General features: G+C 49.3%; 1 protein-coding gene across 1 annotated transcript in view; it reads left to right on the forward strand.

Moving 5' to 3' along the window:
- The first annotated feature begins 855 nt into the window (after positions 1 to 855).
- Positions 856 to 12,387, forward strand: part of FLT1 (fms related receptor tyrosine kinase 1) — a 197,793-nt gene continuing 186,261 nt past the window's right edge. The window contains exon 1 of the mRNA XM_043891526.1: positions 856 to 1,273. Within this exon, the coding sequence (XP_043747461.1) occupies positions 1,210 to 1,273 (64 nt within the window). The 5' untranslated portion in view covers positions 856 to 1,209. The remainder of the gene's footprint in view (positions 1,274 to 12,387) is intronic.

Consider the following 12,387-nt stretch of genomic DNA (forward strand, 5'->3'; position numbering starts at 1 on the left):
GCCTCACGTTAATTTCACCGGGTTTTGTTCGAAGAGCAGTGGAGTAACTCGCCTCGCGGAGCAAGCTGCCGTCAGAAAAGATTCTTTTCGATTCAAGCGCTCGGCCCTTGAACGTTGCAGGAGCAGCTTCACGTTTCGGCCTTTTAAAAGGTATCGTAATGTTATTGCTTGTTTTGCTTCTAGAAGCGGCGGGTTTAGGAAGTGACTTGGGCGGGTTCATCTGTGAGGCCGAAAAGACACAGACGCGCTCCCCAGGGACCCCGGCGGCCTCGCGGTCATCTCGAAGGTGCCAGCGAAGCGTTGGGTCCCCGCGGGCGCTCCTGGCGCGGACCCCTGTGCCCAGGGTGTCCGGCGCCGTCCTAGACGTCTGGGGACAGTCGGGGGGAGTCGGGGGGGGGGGCGAGCGGGGGGACGGCGCGGGAAGAGCATGGAAACCGGGAGGGAGCCGGCCTGCGCCTCGCCCCTCCGTGTCAAGGACACCGTCTAGGAGGCGCGGCTCGCTTCCCAGGGTCGGACTTTCCGCCCTCGGGGCCGGGCAGTGGAGGGCCAGCCCCGTCCCCTTCCCAGTTTCGGGCGGCCCCCAGGGCTGAGTAAGCCGGGCGGAGGGAGACGGCAAGGATTTCCTGAGAGCGAAGGGAAGGAGGAGGGGAGAGGGGCAGGAGCCGGGAGCCAGGACCCTGAACCTGCAAGTCGGCGCCCCCGGGGCCGCGCCGCCCTAGCCTCCCCACGCGCGCCCCCGCCCCCGCCCGCCGCGGCCCCCGCCCGCTCCCGAGCCGTAGGGAGTCAGGTCCCGGAGGAAGAGGGTAGGTGGGGAGGCGGATGAGGGGTGGGGGACCCCTTGACGTCACTGGAAGGAGGTGCCGGGGTAGGAAGTGGGCCGGGGAAAGATTATAAATCGCCCCCGCCCTCGGCTCCTCTTCATCGAGGTCCGGTGGAGGCTCGGAGCGCGCCGGAGCGACACTCCTCTTGACTCCTCCCAGGCGGCGGCAGCGGCGGCGACTCGGAGCGGGCTCCGGGGCTGGAACGCAACGGCCAGAGGACGCCGCGCTCCGAGGATTACCGGGGGAAGTGGCTGTCTCTAGCTGGAGCTGCAGAGAGGAGCGCCGGGGGAGCAGGGCCGGCGGCGGCGGCGGAGCGAGAAGGAATCGGCTGCGGCGGGCGCCCGCGAGGAGCGCGGGCACCGGGCGAACAGGCCGCGTCGCGCTCACCATGGTCAGCTGCTGGGACACCGGGGTCCTGCTGTGCGCGCTGCTCGGCGGTCTGCTGCTCACAGGTGAGGCGCGGCCAGGGGGCCCCCACCGCCGGGGCTGGGGGGGTGGTGCGGGACAGGGCTCCGAGGGGATCGGGACTCTAGTTGCGGTTTACCCGCCTGGGGCCATGACGTCCTTTCTCCTCCGGCGGGCCGTCGGGGTGGGCGCCCCGGAGAGCAGCTAGCTGGGGTCCGCGAGCATCGCCGCGCTCGGCTCCGCGCTGCGGCGGCCCCTTGGCGCCTAGAGCCGCCGATCCTGTCGGCCTGGAGACCTCCCACAAGCCAACTGACCCCAACCCCGGTTCTGGGCTCAGGGAATGCCGCGCGCTCGGACCTGCCAGACATCCAGAGCCTGTTCCCAGAGGGTCTGGCCGGGAACGCGGGGGGCCCCCCGGAACAGCGGCTCCGAGGATGCCCGCGAGGCCGCCGGGGGTCTGGACTGAGACCAGGTCTGGGCGATGTTGGGCACTGACGGCGACGTAGCGCCTCCCGAGGGAAGGAGGTGAGCCTTTGGGGAGGAGATCGCGCGCCCGGCGGGAGCACACAGATCCCAGGAGATGGCGGCAGCTGGTACCCTTCGAGCCGCTCGGGGCCCCCGAGCCCGCGCGTCCAGGGGAACGTTCCCCGGCGTCGACTCCTCGCCGCAGCTTGTTGCTCGCGGCGCCTGAGCGCGCTTTGCGCAGCCACCGGAGTGGAGACTCGGCCAGGGGTCTACTCGCCCAGGTCGCCGACCTGAGTGACCTTGGCCGCCGAGGGCAGTCGAGGACCCAAATCCCGTTAAGTTTCAGAATTACAGGTCTAGTTTTTTTAAGTTCCGAAAGGAAACGATTTGGAACAAAAGATGAGATTTGAGGGATCGGTGAGGTCCGCGCCTTTGTCGGGTGTTGGGGAAACTGGCGGCGGGACCAGAAGGTTGCCCGCGGGTTAGTGTGGAGGTAGCCCCCACCGGGGCGCCAAAACTCGAGGGCATTTAGAGGCTCGAACTCGCCGTTTCGGCTCAGTGGCCAAGACCCCTGGTTCAGCCTCGGTGGGTGCAGGAAGCCAGGTTTTGGAGCGCCTGGCTTTTAAGCGTCCTGAGGCAAAGGTATAGTATGAACTAAAATGCAGTAACATAAAATAAATTATTGAAAAGATTATTGAGAAGGAAAGCCAGAGGGTTGGCATATATATTTTTTAATGGTTGTTAAACTCAAAAGATAGTAACAGTTAAATATTCTCAGTGGGAAGATCCTTCAGTTTCTAAATAACAAGTAATACTTCCAGTTAGATGGATGAAACTGTTAAACCGAGAAGGCAAAACGGATTCCTACTTAGTTCGAAGAGAAGGCGCTCTAAACTGGAAGTGTTGCTGAAACAACTATATTAAGTGGAATACTGCTTTTTTACTTCAAAAATACATTTGGGGGTTTGCAAAGTCATGGTATTTTGAAATATAATTGCTTGGAGCGTTTTAATTACATGAAGTCCATCTGTCTATTATGTAAAAATAAATCTAGGTAAATTACTGTGAATCCAAAACATGGAGGAAAATATATATGCTTTATTGGATTTTCTGCTTCACACAGATTTATTTTGTTTCAAAAACTAGCAAAGGATGGCTCTGTTCGTGGGTAAAAGCAGCTTAGATCCGTGGAAGCTTTTCGGAACCGCGAGTGAGATTCTCTCATGATTCCTCTTCGATTTCACTTAAATGAGGCAGAAATCTTGGAACTCTTTTGTGAATTTTTAAACATTTTTATACACATGTGTTATAGGGAGAAAGCAGGAGAGAAATATTGGCATGGTGAGAACGTCTTCACCTGCGAGTACAGGAAATGTTCTATCAGCTGCTGGGGTTTGTAATTGCTAATGGGGACCTTGTAAACCACACAGGCTTCCCCGAGGGTGCACAGCTGTCTCCCTGTAAGACAATCAGCTACCTGCTTTCTAAACTTCATCAGGGCTTTCAGACTGACCAAAGGGGCTCCTGTCTAGGGAACGGTGTCTAGATAGGGGCCAAGTTTCTGCCCTGTGGATTTCTGCAGGTGCCAGCTCTGCTCACTGTTGGGTGCTATGTAATTTTATGAGTTATTAATAGTGTGTGGGTGTGCACTGAGATATAAAATAATCAGAGGTTCTTTAATACAAGAGATAACGGCCTTCCCCTGCAAAAAATATATTTACCTTCTTCCAAATATCCTGGGAAATAAAAAGACATCAATAATTCAGATACTTCCAGGTCCTCTTTATTGTAAACTCCCTCTAAAAAGGATACTAGTCTTCATTTCTCCAGCTCAAAATCTCATTTTCATATTTTAAGGCACCACACCTTTGACGAAAGCCACAGACCCTTTTGGTCAACTCCCCATTTTTCTTGCGTTTTTGAGTAGCTAACATGTATAACTTGCTACAACTAATTGGAAATGCCTCACTCGCAAATTTCCTGAGGGGAGCTAATGATATAAAATCAAAATGTACATGACAAGAATTCCCATTTCCAAAATGAATGTAACCTTTCAAAAGCCAACTAATTTGCGTAGCAATTTTTCTTGTTTTCACCAAAGTTTATGAAGCCGCACTTTCTTGGTTGTTTTTTCCCAGAATTGCACATTTGGAATGTTAATTACATATCACCTTTGGTGTTCCAAATGATGGATCACATTGTAGATAAATTGTAGTTGGTCACCTACTCTAGTTCCTGAATAATCTGACCTTGTTTATTTACTATTTTAAGTTTTTTCTTTCCCTGTTAAATTCTGTGATAGGCTATCCAGTTGCTTTTCCAGTGTCAACTACAAATTGGCACTTGCCATGGATGCCCGCCAGCTATCTCCACAAGGATTAACTCATGTGCTACTGCAGCTGCTGACCTTCAACACCCCCTGAAGTAGTTCAGGGTGGAGAGCATGAGTGAGGCGCCCTGTGCTGGGGGAAAGACTGGCAGGACAGGTCTTCAGATAGTTAGATATTCTCAGGAGCCAATTTTAGGAGCCCAATTCGTGTATCTCCCCATATCTAGACAATCACTAAAATCCTGCATGCTGATGACTGTTCCTCATGACCAGCAACAGCTTCATGAGACTAGTAGAAACCTTCTGGAAGAATATGCGCCTGGTTTCATGTACTCCCCTGGCACCAAAATTTCATATACACTGACCTTCTGCCCTGCTTCTTGGGAGCAGTTTCTCAGAGCTGTCTGAGGTGTTGTCTCCCGGGCTGCAGTCTTCATTTTGTCCCCAGTAAAACTTAAACTGGCAACTCCCATGTTGTGCGTTTTTTAGGTCGACATTAGCAATAAGTCGGTTTTGTGTTTTCCTTTGTAAAATTCAGATGTTAGAATACATGGTTACTTCTAGGGAAACTTCGCCAAATCTTAAAAATCAATGAATGATTCCAGGAAATAGACCGAACAGTGTCTCTTTTTCTCCCTCCCTTAACTACATTTGCCTGTAGAATGGGTGATAAGCCCTGCGATGCCAGAGCTGGGGCTGAAAGGACAGTGGACTTTCCCCTGCTATCGTTAATCATGTTGGATTTGCTTAGTCACTAGTGAAACACATCTGATTCCAGCCGATTCAGTTCAGTTCAGTCCCTCAGTCGTGTCCGACTCTTTGTGACCCCATGAATCGCAGCACGCCAGGCCTCCCTGTCCATCACCAACTCCCGGAGTTTACTCAAACTCAAGCTCATCGAGTCGGTGATGCCATCCAGCCATCTCATCCTCTGTCGTCCCCTTCTCCTCCCGCCCCCAACCCCTCCCAGCATCAGGGTCTTTTCCAATGAGTCAACTCCTCGCATGAGGTGGCCAAAGTATTGGAGTTTCAGCTTCAGCATCAGTCCTTCCAATGAACACCCAGGACTGATCTTTAGGATGGACTGGTTGGATCTCCTTGCAGTCCAAGGGACTCTCAAGAGTCTTCTCCAACACCACAGTTGAAAGCATCAATTTTTCGGCGCTCAGCTTTCTTCACAGTCCAACTCTCACATCGATTAGCTTTCTCTTTATCAGGTTTCAAAGAACTGAGCTGTTAGAGGATGCCTAGGCCAGTACTGATCATGACCTTGGGTTTTTTTTTTTTTAACTAACAGAATCTTTAACTGTGATATAGAGTCTGCTTCATAACTCTAGTTCCATGATCTCTTCTAAGGAGACCAGTCATTTAAAAACCCATCTATGTTTCTTGGCTTTTAAATTAATCCTCACTATTTGCTCCCCAAATAACTTAAATCAAAAAGAGTTTTTTATTTCAACAAGGATGCTAAACCTCTTATTTAAGCATGAACCTATTTTATATGACTTTTTAGAACAGACCTAAGAATCACTTGGTTTTTAATCAAGGAGATAGTCTAAATCTCCTTTGAATGTATACAGTATAGAAGTTCAAAATGCTATATTGCCCCCAAAACAGTTTTATATCAACCAAAAAACAAATGGTGTCCTTGAGGAAGGTTACCCAGTTGATCACAAAGTTTTGACCGATATTTACTCTGGCTTGGGAATTCTGCACAGCAAGAAACAAATAACAGTGTAAGTAGATTCCATAGTGCTTTGCATTGAGATGTACATGTGAGTAAGTGTGAGAACAGAGTGAAGGAAACTCTCTTGGCACCTGGGTGTTAAATGCAGAGCTGGCTGGCATTAGTCTGGGTCTTGGTTCAATTGCACAGTCAGGAGTTGGATATCAGGTAAATACCATGATTTTTCATTGTGGCTAGGGAAGGAAGAACATTTGAAATAACACTGGGCTTAATTTTTGTTATGTAAAAATGTATCATCGGGAATGGGTAAAAACATCTATTGGGTTTGGTTTAAAGGACCTCATGGAACAGTCCGTTCTGTTCTGTTGGCCTCAGTCTTCTGGAGCGGCTTGCAAGGAATGACAAGATCTCCTGCCAGATGCTTTCCAGGTTCATTGTTGATTCCTCACACACTTGGGTGCCTTGGAAATTGCATGCTGCTGATGAAAGGACTGGATTTTTATACCAGATTGAGGGAGGGGAAGGAAATGGGAGGAATGGGGTGATGGAGGGAGGGCTTGAAAGGAAAGCCTCTGGCTTAGTATCTGGGACTGCAGGGGGGTTTCATTAAGGAAATAGTCCCATTGAGTCTGCTGAAGATAGTGGACTAGATTTCCTGCATTGCTGCTGGGCGGATGTGGGGGGATGTCAAGAATTCCTGGGGATTTCCCATCAGTCTTGGTAAAGCTGGCTGCCGGAGAGCCATGTCTAATTATTGCTCCTTTCCTTGACTTTGAGCTCCTTGAGGGGTCTGCTCTCACTTCACAAATGTGTGCACTGTGAGCGCTCGGTGGGACATCACGGGTCCATATACTCCTTTCAGAGAGAGCAGTTTAACGGTGTTTTTTTTTTTCAAGGTTAACAATTGGCTGGTGGCATACCCAGGAATAGAACCTGGTGTTCACCTGACAGATAACATTTCTTCAGTTTTGTATTTCCTCTACCCCAAACAAAGTAGAGATGTTCAAATATGTGTGTGCTAAGATTTCTTTTTAAATGCTGGCATCTTTTTAAAAAATCTTTTTTTTTCACTTTATCGAATATATTTAAGTCTTCTTTCATATCATCAATACATGAATACATATTTTTACTCACATAAAATTAGGATCATATGAACATATTGTAGTGGTAGATGTGTGTTTATATGCTCCTCAGTGGGGAAAAAAATCTATTTAAATTGCCTTTTAAACTTAAAACATCTTTTGTATTTTAGCACATCACCATTAATGCTTTACAATAGTAGTTTGAATGACCGTGTAGCATTTCATGGTATAGCTGTGCCATAATTTATTAAACCAAGCTGGCATCTTTTTTTAATATGAAAAAACTTTAAAGCCCCTAAGGAGTTTAATTAAGAATATCAACATGATGGCTGCTTATAGTAAACTGAAAGATTTGGTGAGAAGACTAATGTTTCTTGTGAACAGTTGGAATCCTCCTTTTGAACTGCTGCGGCTTGAATAATTGTGGCTATGGCACTGGCTTCATCTCTTACCACTTCCCTCCACACACCCCGTGCCCCAGACACACAAGCTACCCTCATCAAAGAACTAACTCGCCGTTCTTTAGATGGGCTTTCCACTTTGCGTGCTGTTTGCCTGCAAGACCCTTTTTTCTCTCTCTGCATCTTTTCTTCCCCTGCCTTCAAAATTCAGCTGAGAAATTCCTAGCCCAATGAGCTCCTCCTTGTAGCCCCAGACTGAAGAACTGGTTTTTTCTACTGTATGTAGTCTCTTCTTATAGCCCCTACGTAAGCCCCTGTTCCTGTTCTCATCTTGCATCGTTAGTATTCTGTTCATGTGTCTGCCCTCGCTCTTCGGAGTGGAGAGCCCATGTCCTAGGTCTCCTTAGATCCCTGGTGCCTAGTGTCATGCTTGGCATGGATGCGCTTAGTAAATGTTGGAATAAAGGAATGAATGATGTAGCCACACTATCATTTCAAAGAAGAAATCTCTCTGACCAGCTACGAATTTATTCCGGGTCATCAGTACCCCTGCCTGTTTGTGGAGCTCAGTTAACAGTGGATTCCTTGAAGAAGCTGTTTCTCAATAGACAATATTTGTCTTCTGTTGTGAGTAGCTGAGATCTGGGAAATGAGTTGGGATGTTCAACTCTGAGATGCCTGTGTCCTGTGAGCCCAGCGGTTCGGTCACGATGCTTCCCTGAGGGCTTTGAGCTGGCAAGGCTGGGTGGGGGTGGTCTGTGCAGCCCTTCTGTCTCAGCCTCTATGAGTGAGAGGCCAAGCGTTCCTTTGTCTTCACCCCACGGTGCTCTATACCGTTTTTACTGTACTATAAGCCACAACTGTTTATTGCTTTGACTTACTTGTTCTTGGATAGACTCAAACCTGAGTCACTGGGTGCTGCACCCTGTTGCAGATCTGAATGACAAAGACACACTCAGAATCAAGCCTCTGTTTTAAAGGAGCCTCATTGCTGGTCGCCTAGCTTCCTCCTTCCTTAGAATGGGTCCTCCTCAACTATTCATGCACATGGGTTCCTGGCAGGATCAGCCTACTAGGTGTGAAACGTGTTCTGAAAAATTCAGAATGCCCTGATCTAGCCTCAAGCTGGTGCCTCCCTTCCTCAGCTCCCGTTCCCACCTCCATCCTCTGCACATGCCCACAACGCATTTCTCAGAGTGTGGTCCATGGCCCAACATCCCCTAGGAACCTAGGGAGTCAGAGCCTGCATATTAATAACGTCCCCAGGTGTGGTTTTGCACATTAGAAATGGAGAAATACTGATTTTAGTAAAGGGTTCTTAGCTCTGATGTCAGGGTCTCACTCTTCTTCACCAACACCTTAGTGATTACCTTGACCTGTGTGACCAAGGGACGAGACCCAGGCCTGCCAGGAGCCTCTTCCGAGTCCCATGCTGTTCTTGGGCCCTGTCTTCTGTTGGGACACCTGTGACCACTTCAAGACTTTTTTTTCCCCCAAAACTCTTAGATTTAGCTTAGACCTGTCATCAGAGCAAACAGGAATACCGGGGTTCACCAAACCCTGGGTCTTAGAAAGTAAGGGCCTGGTGAAAAATACTATTAAATACAATAAATGGGCATTAAATAGATAGCTTTTGACCACAAATAAAAGTTTTACAAGGCCTTTGCTTCTGAACCAAAGTCACTTGGTGTAAAAAGCTGGGACGGTGGGCATCGCTCTCTGTAAGCTGTTGTCAAGGGCACGTCACCGGCACATCGTGCTGTCCTGCAGATGATAACACACCTGTGTGCTTCCTACTGGCTTGAAATGCCAGGCACTTGCCTTCTTCCTCGCCTCATTATTGCAGATCTTGGCAAACGCTTTTGCCTTCCCACAGGTTACCACGATTGCTTACAGGTCCTTTTCTCAGCCAGGCTGGCTGTCCTTCCATTTAACCAGTGTGAATGTGTTTCCTTTCAAACCACAGACCCACCCACGTGGTTGACACAGGCAAAGCTGTAACTGTGACCAGGTTCTTTTGTGAAAAAGAGGCCTGAAGTGAACCTTGTACAAATGAAAAGCCTTGGCTTCCATTATTTGCAGATGTGAAACCCCTTGAACTCAAGGCCTCTTTGGGTGGCCCTTGATCAGTAATTAGGCTTCCAGCGGAGTTTTGTGAAACCCTTTTCTCTAGGGTCCCCAGCCTTGACTCAACATTAGAATCTTATGGGGAGCTTTATTTTTAGAATCCTCTCATCGTGGCTGTGCTTCTGACCATCCAGTCGATCACGAGTTTTTGAGTGGGGCCCAGGCATGAGTCATGTCAAAGTTCCCAGGTGATTCCAGTGGGTGGCAAGGTTAAGGGCATCGTACTACCCATGATTCCAATCACCTGGAGAGCTCGAAGGGCAGCGCTGAGCCCTGATTCAGTAGGTGGGGGTGGGGCGCGGTATCTGCATTTCTAACTAGATCCCTGGTGGTTCTGAGGCCTGAGACAGACCACGTTTTGAAAGTCTGTCTTTTCTGATCAACTTGACTCTGTATAACAGGCTCTGGGTTCATCCGCCTCACTACAACTGAATATAGCCAATATTAACATGTGATTGTGGAATCTAGAAAAATGGTATTAATGAACCTATTTGCAGGGAAGGAATGGAGGCACAGATGTAGAGAACAGACTTGTGGATGCAGAGGGGGAAGAAGAGAGTGGGACGAATTGAGAGAGTAGCAATGACATATATCACTACCATGTGTGAAATACCAGCTCGTGGGAAGCTGCTATATGGCACAGGGAGCCCAGCCTGGTGCTCTGTGATGACCTAGAGGGGTGGGAGGGCAGGAGAGCTCAAGAGGGAGGAGATATATATATATATATATAATTATGACAGATTTGCATTGTTGTATGGCAGAAACCAACACAACATTGTAAAGCAATTTTCCTCCAATTAAAAAATAAAAAACTCCCTGCCCTAGGGCTCAGCTGAGAGGCCTGGCCACCTTGGAGGTACCTGCTCCAGGGCCAATCTGGAAAAGGCACTAAATTCAATCATTACTAGACATCCTGCAGGGCTTCCCAGGTGGCGTGGTGGTAAAGCATCCCCCTGTCTATGCAGGAGATACAAGAGATAGATGCAGGTTCCATCCCTGGGCCAGGAAGATCCCCTGGAGGAGGAAAGAGCAACCCACTCCAGTATTCTTGCCCGGAGAATCCCATGGACAGAGGAGCCTGACGGGTTACAGTCCCTACGGGACTCGAAAGAGTCGGACAGAACTATTACTAATGCAAGGTGAGGAAACTGTCTAGGAGGAAGAGTACATGTTGGCAGAGGAATTCTGGGATAAAGTGCTTGGGGTGAGCAGGTCTGTTTTGCAGACCATCATATGTGAGTTAGGAGCCAGGACTGAATTGCTGGTCTAGACAGTGAGGTTACCATAGTCCTCCTCCTCTGACTCACACCACGGGACACTCAGCCTGTCCTCCACAAAATGTGGCTGCATGTCTAGAGAGTCCTTGGAAAGATGCCATGCTATTGACCTGACCTCCACCCACACACTGTGGTCCAGCCCCACTTCAAGAAACCCTGCAAGAGGCTGGCAGAAGCCTGGCAGTGCTTTGTGTGTCTGACTGAGCCCCTGTGTCTGAATTCCTCTGCTGGGACCAGCGTCCCCCTTTGGGTGGCTGAATGGTACCCTGTTGGAGCAGTATGCTCTGCTGACTTTGGGACATGCCAGGGGTCTGTCCCCAGGGGTGAGCAAAGTCGCTGCCCTGTTGCAGACAGAGCTGGCCTCACGCCAGGCAGAACCATGGGTGCAGGGACCCTTCCTGTGAAACTCCAAGAGAGTAGCTGCTGCTCCTCCCTGAGGGTATCTCAGGGCATCTATAGGGCGTTTACGACCCAGTGTTATGTGAGCTCTGGACACTTTCAGATACGGAAAGAGCATATCACTTGCCCGTGGGTGAATCACTGCTTCTCAGGCCTGAGTCATGAGAGCATTTGTATCTGTCATGTCTTGCTACATAGCAAGCTGACCCCAAACATCACAGTGGGCTACAACAAGAATCCGTTATGTCTCATGAGTGCGTGGGTTAGACATCTGGGTGCGGCTCAGCTGGGTCATTCACGCAGTTGCGGTCCCCTGGCTTTGCAGCTGGCCCCGAGGCACTAGCTGTCATGGGGCCTCCCTCCTGCATGCAGCCTTCGCCACCCAGTTATCTAGCCCGGCCTCCTTCCTGGGGGCGGGAGCCGTCTGAACTGGTGACAAAGCCTTGGAACCCCTTCAGCACCATTCCTGCCACACTGGGATGGTCAGAGGGGTGGGGAATTGATTCTCTCTGGACAGAGGGGTGGGGAATTTGATTCTCTCTGGATGCGAGTTGGTGCTGAGGCTGTGGGCGAGGTCCTCAAGGAGACAAAGGACAAGAAGCTGCTGCTCTACTTCAGGTGACTGATGAATGAAAATGTGGATTAAGCGAGAACTTTTTTTTTTTTTTCTTTTTTTTTTTTTAGCGAGAACTTTTTAAACAGTGTAAATTTGGAAACCTTTCTGATTGGAAAAATCTCTAGCATATCCTATATCCCTGCTTACCATGAGGTCTCATGTCCACATCTTCCCAAGCCTGTGAAATATTTTTATATCTTTCATAAATCTAGTTCATTAACATAAGGTACGTAGAACCTGAAATGATGATAACTTGGATTGTTAGCTTTAGATGTGAAAGATTAGTTATGTGCCTGGAGTGGATAAAATTACGTCAGTGAAGGGGGGAAAGTGCTGTTTAGTGCTTGGCCCTTCTTTTCAGTCTGCTAAGTCGCTTCAGTTTTCTCCAACCCTTTGTGGCCCCGTGGACTGTAGCCCGCCAGGCTCCTCTGTCTGTGGGACTTTCTGGGCAAGGATACTGGAGTGGGTTGCCATGCCCTCCTCCAGGGGATCTTCCCAACCCAGGGATTGAACCGCTAGGTTCAGTCTGGATTTTAGGCTGTAGTTTGGCCAAGAAAATAATAGTGAGTAATGTCTCAGCCCTTCTTAACCCATTAGCTAAAGACAACTGGTCCAGTGGAAGAGCTTCCTATTTATAATTCTATTGATTAGGGGACACAGCCCATGGTTACCATGGCTCCAGCCTCTCATGAACACCATGGCACCGGCAGGGGGTGAGGGGAGAGCTGCCCTTCAGGTTGTGAGTGCAGGCAGCTCTGCAGCTTCTTGGGGCTTACAC

This window comes from Cervus elaphus, chromosome 30, assembly GCF_910594005.1.
Source record: "Cervus elaphus chromosome 30, mCerEla1.1, whole genome shotgun sequence".
NCBI lineage: Eukaryota > Metazoa > Chordata > Mammalia > Artiodactyla > Cervidae > Cervus > Cervus elaphus.